The sequence below is a fragment of the Microtus pennsylvanicus genome, chromosome 21 (genome assembly GCF_037038515.1).
Source record: "Microtus pennsylvanicus isolate mMicPen1 chromosome 21, mMicPen1.hap1, whole genome shotgun sequence".
In the NCBI taxonomy this organism is placed as follows: Eukaryota; Metazoa; Chordata; class Mammalia; order Rodentia; family Cricetidae; genus Microtus; species Microtus pennsylvanicus.
The window spans coordinates 6,153,310-6,166,166 of NC_134599.1; the positions used below are offsets into that span (position 1 = coordinate 6,153,310).

At 52.5% G+C, this 12,857-nt stretch overlaps 1 protein-coding gene across 3 annotated transcripts in view; it reads left to right on the forward strand.

Moving 5' to 3' along the window:
• Positions 1–255: 255 nt before the first annotated feature.
• Kcnh2 (potassium voltage-gated channel subfamily H member 2) overlaps positions 256–12,857 on the forward strand; it is a 31,538-nt gene continuing 18,936 nt past the window's right edge. For 2 of the 3 annotated variants that reach the window (XM_075955241.1, XM_075955243.1), the window contains exons 1-2: positions 257–469; positions 3,114–3,344. In XM_075955241.1, the coding sequence (XP_075811356.1) occupies positions 394–469; positions 3,114–3,344 (307 nt within the window). In that variant the 5' untranslated portion in view covers positions 257–393. Of the gene's footprint in view, positions 470–3,113; positions 3,345–12,857 lie in introns of all 3 variants that reach the window. The other variant, XM_075955242.1, reaches the window with a different exon arrangement.

Below are 12,857 nucleotides of genomic sequence, written 5' to 3' on the forward strand. Positions count from 1 at the left end.
ACCAAGCCGCAGGCGCTGCCCGAGCCGCGGGCGCTGGAAAGGCTGTCGGCGCGGCGGCGGCGGCGGGCAGGCGCGAGCCGGGAGCCGGGCGCTCGGGCGGGCGGAGCGCAGCGCGGGGACGAGGCGGAGCGGGGCCCGTGGCACCGCCGGCCCGGGTCGACAGACAGGTGTGCCGGCGCCGCAGCTCCAGCCGCTTCAGGCCCGGCCCGCGGTCCGGAGCCGGCAGCCGCTAGCCGAGGACCCCGCGCCCTCAGTCCAGTTCCGGCCCCGCCCGCACTCAGCTTGGCAGCGGGGTGCGGAGACCACGGCCCGGCCAGGCCACCCGAAGCCTAGTGCTGGGCCGGGCCGGGCCAGGGTGGGTGGGGGCCCGCCCGGCCCGCCCATGGGCTCAGGATGCCGGTGCGGAGGGGCCACGTCGCGCCGCAGAACACCTTCCTCGACACCATCATCCGCAAGTTTGAGGGCCAGAGTGAGTGGGGGAGGGGGCAAAACGGGGAGGGGGTTTGAGGAGGTTTGGGGGGTGGGTCCAGGCCTGCCGAGTGTGGATGGGGGGCGTGCCCGGGCCGAGTGCAGTGCAAAATGTGAATCATTTGGGGATGGTGGGCCCAGAGACTTACGCCAAGAGCCTAGGGGCCAAGGCTTGGTGTCAGGGGATCATTGGTATGGGACCAAGGGACTTAGTGTTGTAGCTTGGGGTCAGAGAGTGTGTGTGACTCCTGGAATGTGCAGGAAAGGGAGGTAGGATGAGATATGCGGGTGTTTCTACCTCTAAATGCCCAGAGTTTATGAGATTGTGTGTGTGGCCATGACGATGTATATGACCCAAGCATTGAACCCTAAAAGTACAGTGCATATGCCAGTCTTGACCGTGTTCTACGGGAGAGACAGAAACTAAGAGTGTAGGCTCAGTAACCAATCTACTCTTGAGTGTGTGGCATGTATATGGCCTAGTCCCTGTGTCACTTAAGAATTTGAGTCTGCTTGGGCAGTCAAGAGGTGTCACCTGCAAGTCCGCAAGATTCTGGGTCCGGTGGTGAGAGGGTGCTGCAGACCTAAAGCTGGCTTTGGGGTTAACAGGCTGGCTATGGAACACCTATGTGATGGGTTTTCCTGCTCTGGACAGCACCCCAAGCCCCATTTGGGGATTACAGCACCCCTTATGCTGACCTAGCAAGAGAGACCTCTAGAAGTGTCTTGGGCTATGTGAATGTTCTGGTGTTGGTGTGCCCGTCCTCAAGGCTGCACTTGCACAGAGGGTGTGACTGTCAAGGACCCTGGAAGCTGGAGAGTGACATTCCTTGCCCGTGACCCTGTGCATACAGGACAATGCGTGCTTGTGCTGTGGGGGGAGGGAGGGGTCAGTTGGATGGGCAGCATTGTCCCTAGATGAAGAACAAGATGATCTTGAGGGGGTGGATCAGTGACATTGGTGCAGGCCTAGGGGCTGGGGGCAGGCTTTAGTTTCCTACCAACTGGGTAGGCACGGGCAGAATCTGAGAAGACCTTGGACTAGATCCTAAAGGCTTGGCTTCTGGCCCCACCTCTGCTACTGAAGCCAAATGACCTTGAATGACCCCTCCCAGCCTCAGTTTCCACACCTGTGAAGCAAGGGACAAGCTCCAGGGCTTTGGAGATTCCTTCTGTATCAGTTAGATCTAGGATTTCAGTCTAGGTGGCGCGGTGGAGTGGGACTTGCCTTCCAAGGAACTTGCTCTCTGCTCGTCTAGTCTGGGAGTTGGATGGGGGGGGGCACTTTTCTCCTATGGGTGCTTGGTACTTTGGACCGTCTTGGGCTGAAGTGGGATGGAGGCACAGTTAGAAGGTCTCTTCATTTGACAAGAAGCTCTGCCCTGGGTTGATACTTGTTTGGGAATCCTGGTAGGCCTTGGGAACTGACCTAAAGATGACACTCAACTCTCAAAAGTAACTTCCTTGAGGGCAGGGGAAAGATGGCAGAAGTCAGGAGGCTAGATCCTGACAGCCTGGCCTTGCTGCAGGGAGCCCCTGCTGCGCAGCCTGGGGTTCCCCTTCAGGACTGTGCAGAGCTGCAGTCTAAAGGCTCCCTGAGGAGGAGGGAAGGAGAGTTTCAACTTCAATTGCACATCGCAGCACTAAAGGCCAAAGTGGCCAGGATTCCTGTTTATAGATGGCGCCTATCCTTGGAACATCTCACTTGGGCACAAACTGACTTGCTGCTCACCCACCTGCCTGGCCCTTGGGGCAGGTGTGGGTTGGATGAGCCAAGTCTAGACGCAATGGGTCTGTCGGACTTCCTTCTTCTGACGGGGTCTATCCCTAGAGGTTGTTTTCTCACAGTGGGCCAGTGTCTTGGGCCCACCTCTGGGCTCTAGGGAGGTGCAGGCTCTGGGGTGTGAAACTGCAGGTTGCTTTCCTTGCTCTGTATGACCTTGGATTTCTGACTGTGACTCCCAGCTGTCCTGCCAGACAAGATTCAAAAGCTGGTTTTACTGTGAATGAGCTGCCTGACTTGGGCATTGGGCTGAACTTCTCTTGAGTTCATCCATAAGATGACGATATTAACAACTGCCTGGTGGGTTGTCCAGGTCTTCTAGTTCACTCCCTCATCCTTTGACTCACCCACTCCTCAGCATCCGACCGCCTGTGGATAAGGTGTGGAAGTCATAGTAGGCACTGACCGGAGGGAGTCTGGGGGTAGGTACTCGAGGGACTTATTTTCTAGGGACAGTCCCCTCTCAAGAGGAAGAAGCCAGAGAAGCTGGTGCGAAGGGGAGGCTGGCCGCCATCTCCTGCCCTTCCCATGCTCCCTTTCCAGGCTGTGTTTATCCCTCCGCCGCGGCTGCTGACACGCGTTGCTGACACCCGCCCAGGCCGGCCTTGGCCGCTGGCTCTCTGCCCGGGGAAAGCCACGCAGCCAGCCGGCCGGGCCGGGGGTTGGGGGGGCGTGTCGCTAGGCCGCGCCCGGTTGAGGCACCTGTGTTTGGGCACAGCTGCGTTCGGCCGGGGTTGGGCGCCCCCTCCCTGGTGCGGACGAGTGTCGGACAGAGTATGTTACGAGCGAATGTGAGGAAGGGCCGGGAGCCCCCGAGACTGGTGTCCCCGCTCACGTGCACATCCCTGCCTCCCCCCTCCAGGCCGCAAGTTCATCATCGCTAACGCCCGCGTAGAGAACTGCGCCGTCATCTACTGCAACGACGGCTTCTGCGAGCTGTGCGGATACTCGCGGGCCGAGGTGATGCAGCGGCCCTGCACCTGCGACTTCCTGCACGGGCCGCGCACGCAGCGCCGTGCCGCCGCGCAGATCGCGCAGGCCCTGCTGGGCGCTGAGGAGCGCAAAGTGGAGATAGCCTTCTACCGGAAAGATGGTAGGCGGGGCCGGGGCGTGGCTATGGCGAGGGGCCGGGCCTCCAGAGAATGAGCGTGGGTGTGGGTGTGTGTGTGGGGGGAACAGTGGGGTGGGATGTGTGGTTGCGGGAGGCTGGTGAAGTGTGCGTGTTCTGTGGGGGCGGGGCCCAGGCGGGGGCGTGGCCCTGTGTCTCGGGGCGGGTGTGGCCTAGGTCTCAAATCTGGTGGGTTGGCTTTCCGGTTGGCCTTGGAGCTGCTAAGAGTGAGGGGCCCTGGCACCTTCTGTACTTAACTATTTGGCAGATGTCATTATGTTGAGCTAGGTAGGCTGGCATTTGCCCAGGCAGAGATAGTAACTGCGTGCGTAGCTGGTGGTAATAGCTGGTGGCTGGCGCTGATTCCCAACCACTGAATTCTAGCTACCTGTAGGTCAGTCTGAGCCAGGTGACTTCCTGAAAGATGTCACAGAGGGTGAAGCGAAGGGGTTTGTATCTGTTGTCACTCTCCTCCCGCCTTCCTTTCTCTTCTGCGCTTCAATCACACTTCTTCCCACAACCTCCATTCCCTTTGTCTGGTTTGCAGAACACCCCGCCCCGCCCCTCAACTCCCTCGTGGCCAGGTGTCTTTGCTCAGCCACCACCTCCCCACCCAGCTGCTCTGCGCATCCGGAGAGCAAAGTAGAAAGCGGATAAACACAGTGGGTGGAGCTGCTCTCATACTAGGCCTGTGCTGCTGGGTGGGCTCTGCTCAGTCAGGAGGTCAGAGAAGTGGTGGGATAGTGGGTATTGGAGGGCTGGGAAGGTGTTCCAGAATTCGGCTTCTCATCAGTGAATATTTCATAAGTTTCACTACAATCCTGGAAACCCAGCTCAGAGCTGAGCTCTTGAACATAGAGTTGCCTACAGTAAAGGCAATGTTCGTGCTCTCAGGGAGCTTGTTGGCTATTCACAGTGAGCCCACCCTGCCTCTTGTGGCAAACGGGAGCATCAAGCCCCATGTCTCGGCTGTGCATGGTCCATGGTGGCTGAGGCTGCCTGTGAAGGTTGGCATCCTTAAGGGGCTTCCTTTACAGGTGTGTAGCCCGTGATGTCCTTGGATAGCACATAGGGGGAGTTTGCTTGTGCAAATTGGGGTTCTGGCTAGCAGGCAGGAAGGGGATGAAGTAGCGGGAAGCTTACAGGTACTGGGATATGTGTTATCTTGTGTAATCCTCATAGAACACATGAGATGCAGATGCCACTTTTAATCTCTTTCTAAGGATGATGAAATTGAAGTTCAGAGAAATTAAGACCGCTCCTTAGTCACACAGATCGAAAGCATCAGCGCTTGAAGTGGAGTTCATGTCTGTCTGACCAGAGCCATGTCACACTGTTCTACTGTGTGTCATGGACAGTGACACCAGAGAACTAGAGGGCTCCACACAGGGAAAACTTAAGTTTCCAAACCACAGGTTTATGCATGTGAACACCTAAGTCCTGGGGTCAGGTGTAATGTGGGAAATCCCCCACCAGCCTAATTGACTGATTTCCACAAATTTATTTCAGTGCTTACTTGGGATGCTGGGCTTTCTCTCTCTCTCTCTCTCTCTCTCTCTCTCTCTCTCTCTCTCTCTCTCTCTGTCTCTCTCCAGAACTAGGGATTAAAGCCAGAGTTGTGTGTATGATGGCAATGACTGCTACCGTATGTGTGTTTGAAGCACAAGTTCATGGAGTTGATTCTCTCCTTCAACCTTTATGTGAGTTCCAGGGATCAAACTCGGGTTGTCAGGTTGTGTGAGAAGCACCTGTACCTGCCGATCATCTTGGCCGTGCTAGCTAGCTCTCCCTCTCCTTCTTTTTGTCTTTTGCCAGGGCCTCACTATGTAGATAGAGCTGGCATTGACTCACTGTGATCTGCCAGCCTCTGCTTCCTAAGTGCTGGGATTAAAGATGTACACTACCACACCTGGACCTAAACTTATTTGTTTTGAGATAGTATCTCAGTAAGTTGTCGAGGCTGGCCTTGAACTCACCTGGTAGCCCAGGTGGGCCTCCAAGGTAACTGGTATGATAAGCCTGCATCACTAGGCTTGGCAAGAGTGTTGAACTTTTGAGAAAATGCTCACAGTACAGGGTCTTCCACTGTGAGCACACTCTAATCCCTTGATGGACATTGCTGTGTTTGAGGATTTGATCCCTTGGCAGTAGTGAGGTGGGGCTGATTTTGCTTTTGGCTATAGCCTAGATATAGCCTTCTCAAGTAGCACAGAGCTTTTTTGCCCATGCTGACTTCTTTGGGAGACTCTTGCAGAGGAGCTGTCAAGGGATGTTGAAGGTCCCCTGATCCAGCCATTTGGGGAACAGGTGAAGTCTCGTGGTGGAGGTCCCATGACCAGTGTATCCTTGGGGGAAAGGGGCCTAGAATCCAAGTCTCTGTGCTAGCCCATGCTCTTGCCTCCTCCAGGTTACTACTCCAAATGGGGGCAGTGACCCAGGAAACCCTATGCCAGCTGCTGCCTTCTGCCCCTTCTTTGTTCTCACCTAGTTTCCATGGGGATCAGATAACTCCCAGTGGCCAACAGGTTGGCCCAAGCCCTCATCTACCCGGGGACCCACTTACCTTGGCATTCTGAGCTGAGGGTAAAATGCAGACAGATTATTCAGCCTCTCTGCCCTCTGTCTTGTGATACAAAGATACAAAGTCCCTCATGCTATCCTTCTTGTCTGACCTGGGGCTTCCTTTGTGTGTGTGTGTGTGTGTGTGTGTGTGTGTGTGTACTGATGCGTGGAGTATGTACAAAGTCAGAGGAGAAGTGTGCCAATGCCAACCCCTGTTTTTATCCAAGCCTTTCCCAGAGTGTCTGCCTGGGCCAGCCCTGGGGGAGTAGGTCCTTGGGCTGCAGCCCCAGGGAGGGGGAATGGCTGGGGAGGAGGCAGGGCCTTTTGCTGGCAGGCGCCGCTAAGGACAGCTGTGCTGTGTCGGAGCCTCTAACTCAGCTCTGTGCAGTCTCAGGGTCTGGAGCCAGACAGCCCCATTATTTAGTTGCTGGGTCTGCTGGGAGGTGGGGAAGCTAGACTGTGGGAGTGTGGGTGGAGAGGAGACATAGTGTGCCCAGTTCACTGGCCTTTTACTGATGCCCCTTAGGTCAGGCCCAGGGTCAGAGTGGAATTGTGAACGGAACCTTGTAGTGCAGGTCTGGCAGGATGTGACATTTCTGGGGAAGCGCCTCAGACAGCAGGTGCTGGCTGGGGACACACCTTGCCCTACACTGCCATAGTGGGGGTAGGGGAGATGTGGTTCTCTCCCTGTCCCTTCTATTGTCTTTGCTCTTTGTTCCCACCTCTCTGCTGCCTCCCCAACCCACTGCTGTGCCCTGCCTGCCTACTGTGCCCCGTCCTCTTGGCATTTCTCCCTCTCCATGCTCAAGCCTCCCTGCCTTGGTCTCTGACCTGCCTGCCTGGCCCTGGCCCTTCCATTTTTGCCTCCTTCCCATTTTGTCTATTTCTTCTGTTCCTTCAGCACCATGGAACCTTCTTGCTTCTTTCCCTATCTCCTCTGTCCTGTTTACTCATCCCCAACTCCCCAGGCATTAGTCTGAAAGGCTTTATCTGTCTTACCATACCTCTGACTGTCCTGTCCCTGTCTCTGTGTCCCTGTGTCCCCAGGAGCCTGTGTGTGGGTGGAGATGGGGGATGTCTCTGGAGAAGAGTCTATTGGCTTTTTCACTCCAGCTGCAGGCCAGTTGCCACGGCAACAAGGTCAGAGGGTCCCCACTGCTACAGCTGATGCTGTGACTGAGGGGGATGGGTTGGGACCTTCGGTCCAGGCCAGCTCCCCAGTGTGCTGTGTCTCCACATTTGCTATACTGCTGAATCCTGACTCACACTCTGGTTTTCCAGGTACTCAAGCAGGCTCTGGTGGTACCAGCCGCCAACCTCTGGGCATTCCACTACCCCTATAACCCAGGTCCTTGGTCCTGGTTTTCTCTCTTCCCTGCCTTTCCTGGTCACTGAAACCAGAGGTCCTGCTCTTCCCCTGCTGTGACCCTCCTCTATCAGACACTCTCCTCACCCCCCACCCCCAATCATGTGGTATCTGAGTTGGTGAAAAGATGCTTTCTGTGAAGGGGGAGGTTTTGAGGGGAAGGCAGAGTTCAGAGGTCAGTGCCTAGCTGTTTCTGTACTCTGCATGGGAACTAGCCTGGATCCTTCCTAGGAGGGGCCAAAGGCTTAAATTTAGGGCTTTTTCCACAGGGACAAAGCCTTGGAGTGTTTACCTGCCTCTTTTTGTTTTACTCTCTATTCAGTCCTAGCTGTCAGGTGTAAGTCAGGCTGGCCTCTCAAAAGCGATTCACCTGCCTCTGCTAGGATCAAAGGTGTGCTCACTTCTTGGAAGCACAGATATGCTTGTCATCCTGGTCAGGATCTGGCGGAGCCTGGAGCCTGGGGCAGGTGGTAGTTTCTGGTAGGGCCTGCCTCCAGCTTTCTGTCTCTACTGAGACTTTTCTTCCAGATGCCCCATGGTGGGCTGCATTGGGCTGCTAGGGGCTTCCGGTCTGTGAGGACAAAAGGATGCTATCTCTTCAGAGCCCCTGGGCCTGGACAGTATCGGGAGGGTGCCTCCTGCTCCTGTGTGTGGTGTCTCCGAAGCCCCAGAAGAACTATGTAAATATTTGTGCAGAGCTGTCTAGGTGGAAGCAGAGTTGACAGTGGCCGTGGGCTCTGGGGAGGGGGACTGGAACAGCAGGAGAGCCAGCCTGGTGTGTGAGATGGGGTGAACTTGGGTGGCTTCCTGTGCAGTATGAATTGCGAGTTCTGAGGAAGCCCTTTCCTACTCAGCATCCCTGAGGGGGCCTGACCACCTCTTCTAGAGAACACTTGCTGGCCTGAGAGTTGCCCCTCTCCTCTAAAGCCTGCCTTCCCACTTTGTGTGCAGGCAGGAGAGTAGTGGTATTTGGCTCCGTGCATAAGGGAACGGCAAATTCTCTGTCTGACATGCAAGGAGATCTTGGGTCAGGGTCAGAGAAGAGCTGGGAGAGATGCTAGAGTACGGACCAGACCAGGAGGGTCCCAGTGCCTGTTGATGCTCCTTATGCTCCATAAAGACTCCTGGGCTGTGTTTTGGGGTCAGGCACTTGTGGGCTGTCCTGGAATTACCCAGTGTATGCTGGGCAATATCTGGTCTTTACTTGTATTTACCTCAGTCTGGCCCTGGATGAATTTGTGGTGCCCACCATCCCTACTAGGCTGAGCAATGTTTTTGGTTTTTTGTTTGTTTTTGTTTCGTATCTACATGCCTAGCACATTGTAGGAGCTCAATATCTGCATATTTTTGCCAAACAAATGAACACACTGGGTACTGTTGTATGGCAGAAGCCTTGTGTTAGATGACATGGGGGTGCAGTTTTTTGCTTGATTATGGACTGTATGGCCTTGGGAAAATTACTTCTTATCTCTGGTTCTTAATGTCTCGTTCTCTGAAAAGCCTTGGGATGATAGCATGCTAGAGTGGAAGAGGTGGTAGAGGGCCAGAGGATGAGCTGGGTGCCCTCCTGCTTTGCTGAGTGTGGGAGCCATCATAACATGCACTCAGAAGGAATGGGAGGAGGCCTGAGAGGGGAACAAAGCTTCAGCAAAGTCATCTGGGAGCTGGTGGCTCTTGGTAGCGCTTAGGAATGGTCAGGTGACTTCGCTTTATAGTGGTCCTTGCAGCCTTCTACTGGTAAAGTTTCTCAGTCATTTTTCCAAGAGGGGAAACTCTTGCAGAGGCTTGCAGAGGCTAAAGGACTTATCTAACAGGTGGGGACTTGAATGGGACCTCCGGCCCAGTTCCTCTCTACTCTCGAGCCCTGTGTGGACCGCCTTGCGTAAGCTTCTTCTGGGGTATGATGAGCTCAGGGTCTCAAGAGGCCTGCACTTGGTTGGAATCTAAGAGTTTTGGTAGCCTTTGTTTCTGAAGTGGATCAAAGTCCTTGTCCCCTGCATGGTGGGTCGAGAGCATTCCCCAAACATGTACCAACACAGCAGCATGGCACGCCAGGGCTGTCTGCTTGTCACCTCATGGTGACAGTTGAGACCGTGGGGAGAAGGTTGTCTGCTGTGTGGCTTTTACAGTACCTCTGCCTGTCTTTCATCTCCCTGCCAAGGTTCCTGAAGGCTCGGCTCCTCAAATCAGTGAGGCCCTAGTACTCATGCCAAAGGTTTTCTTTTTCTTTCATTTTCTTTTCTGCCTTTTCTTTTCATTTCATTTCTCAGTTCCGTGACACTCCTTATAGGCAGCCATTCAAATATACTCCCTATGAATATGCTGTTCGCATATGTTCTTGCAAATGTGTATTTTGACTGGATAGATGCATATGGATTTAATTTATGCAAATGCTATTGTGCTGTGTATTGTATTCTAGCATTCACTTTTCTTATCCAGGAGCCCAACTTTATCTACAGGTGAACTGCCACTGAGTGTCCAGTCTGTGGTTTCCTATCCAGGAGCATGTTTTACTTATGCACTGTCCCAGTGAAGGACCCCGCATAGTCTTTACCTCTGCCACCAGAGGCAATGCCACATTGAACCTTCTCTTACACAGTCCTTTCCAGACTTGTGTGAGGGTGTCTGTGGGCTGCATGCCTAGAAGTGAAATTGTTGAAATACAGGATATGGGGATTCTTAGCTGGCTGTTGCCCCACTGTGCGCCTGAATAGCCAACCCTGTTGTCTGCCTCCTGAATGGGGACTCATACTCTCCCACCTCTGCCACATTTGGCATCATCTCCCTTTCTAATTTTTGCCAGTCTGTCGGCTTGTTGCTCTAATTTGAGTTTCTTTGACTTCTTTGTAGGTCAGTGTATCTCTTTTAGGCTTGATAGCTGTTTGAGCTCTCCCGTTTGAGCTGTTTGATTGTATCCTTTGCTTATCTTTCTGTAAGACTGCTCTCTTTTGTTCCCGTGCATTTCCAGGGGTTGCATGTGTGTTTTAGAAATACAAATGAATACAGTATGTATTCCCTATGTCAATTCCTTGTTTGAATTGCGAATACCTTCTCCCTCTTGGTCTCTGTTCAGTTAAAGACAACAAAGATTCTTTGTTTGGGTACAAAGAATCATCACTGCTAGTTTTGTTTGTGCTCTCGAACTCCCACTGGAGACCCATTCCTATGTGAAGGCTGAGAGGTTCCCCACAGGTCCACGTCTCTCCTCTGGCTCCTTGGTCTCACCTTCCTCAGTTGGGTGTTGGATCCACCCTGAGCCCTCCCTGGATGTAGTGTCAAGTAAGGATCAAGTTGTACTTTTTCCATGTAAGGAGCCAACTTTCCCAACACATCTAGTCTGGTTTTTTCCATTGCTTTGTGGGGCACCTTTAGCATAGGTTACTTGCTGTGTAACTGTGGATCTGCCTCTACCCCCAATATCTGTCTGTCTGTTCATCAGGATGTATAAAACAATAACAAGCACAGCGCTATGGTGTTTACTGTGTCTCAGTAATCAAAAAGACGAAGCCTCCCACTTTTTAAATTTAAAAAAGATTAAATTTAAAAAAATGGCTTGCTTATTTATTTTATTTATTAGATAAGATATTATACTTTAGCCTGGGACTCACTATGTATGAAGTAGTCCAGGCTTGTCTTGAACTGTAGCAATTCCACTGCCTCAGCCTCCCATGGGTTTGGATAATAGCAAGCCATACCTGGATTTTTTTTCCTTCTTCTTTTTAACTTTCATTTGTTTGTTATCATTATTATTTTGAGTCAGTATCTCTCTTTACATCCTAGGCTAGCTTGGAACTCACTATCCTGCTTCTGCCTTCTGCATGTTCAGATAACAGGTGTGCCCCACATGCTGGCTTCACTAGAGCCTCAATCAGAGTTAGGTTAGTCTTGTAGATTACTTAGAAGAATTAACAGCGTTGTAAGTTTCAGTAAGATCCTGGACCGTGTCTATCTGGGCCACCTCATTTTCATCTACCTTATGGCTCCAGAGTTTTGTTTCCTCACCTGTGCATCCTTGGCCACCGTTAGCTGCTCTGTCGTCAGTTATTGAAAACGAGATCGGGTGGCTGGAGCAATGGCGCTGGAGCGATGGCTCAGAGGAGAAAGTTCTTGCTGGAAAAGTGTGAGGACCTGAGCTTGAATCTCCAGTACCTACTGGAGTGAAAGCTGGCCACAGTAGCATGTGACTGTAACCCTGTAAAACGGAAAGTGGAGACAGAAGAACCTTGGGACACTCGTGAGCCAGTTAGCCTGGTGTGTGTGGTGGCGAAACAATACCCAAGGTTGTCTTCCGCCTTGCACATGCAGATCATGGCCCATGTGCATCCACGTACACAGATATGCACACATGCATACATACAAAGATAAGGAAAAAAGAAAAAGACCTTTACAAGTTATTTAATTTACATGTGTGATTGCGATTCTGTATGTCATAGTGCTTGTGTAGAGGCCAGAAGGTAGCTTTGGGAGTTGGCTCTCTCTTTCCACTGTTGGTTCTGGGGATCAAACTCAACTCATTACGTTTGCAAAGCAAATGCTTTTACCCATGAGCCCTTTTGCTAGCTCCTCCCTGTTTTCTGAAGTTTTAAACTCACTGTGAGGCCAAGGCCAACTCTGAGTGCTGGGGTTACAGGTGTGGACTTCTACACCAGTGCCATCTCGTTTTCTGGCTCTCCTTTCTGCTTGTGTGAGGCTGTGCTGTTCTGTGGCTGGTCTAGTTGGTGGAGCTCTTTTCTTAGTTCTTGACTTGTTCATCTGTTGACTTTGTTGGTTCTCTGGGGAGATGATTTTGTATCCTGCAATTAATGCCAGTTTTCAGATTTGTTTGGGTCATGGTCATAGACTTTCATTCTTGAATGTGCCACCTGACTTTTCAGGGGTCCTTTACTGACAAGTGTATTTGCTATGCTGTTTCATAGGGTCCTATGAGAGAGCAAATCAGGAGAAATTGTCCCCTTAACTTAATGACAGCTGTGCCTGCTCAGATACCAAGGGCTCTCTAGGCCCTCACCTGTGTTTGGGGAGCCAAGATGGAAAACTATTGCAGGACCTTACAGAACCCCAGAAGAGGGCAGAGATCCCAGGATTGCCCCTCTCATGAACAGTGACAGATCTGTGCCCCTGATGCCCTATGATAGCTGCAAATACAGGGGTCAGGGTCATAGTGTAGAGGGCAGAAAGGGGCAAGGCTCAGACATTGCACAGCTGACACGGTTCACTTAGGTTCCAAGCACCATCTTATTTGATAGTAACGTGACCAAATGTAGTGTTGCTGTGGGAGAAGCACCTGAATCTCTTGGTGTCTCTGTCTGTTCACACTCAGGATGCGGGATAATTCTGCACTGAAAGACTGGTCAGGGCCCTTGGATCTAGAAGGGAGGTGGGAGGTAGGGACAGTGTGTCTACACTGGCCCAAACCGCAGGTCATTAGGAGACCTTCCAAAGCTGTGCACTCAACACCTGCTGTGAAGGCAGTCTCTGTGGTGCAGGTCTCTAGGGTTGTGGGTACTCACCCCACTCCACAAGCCAGTGTGTGTACATATCCTCTTCAAAGGGTGTGGTATTGGATGAAT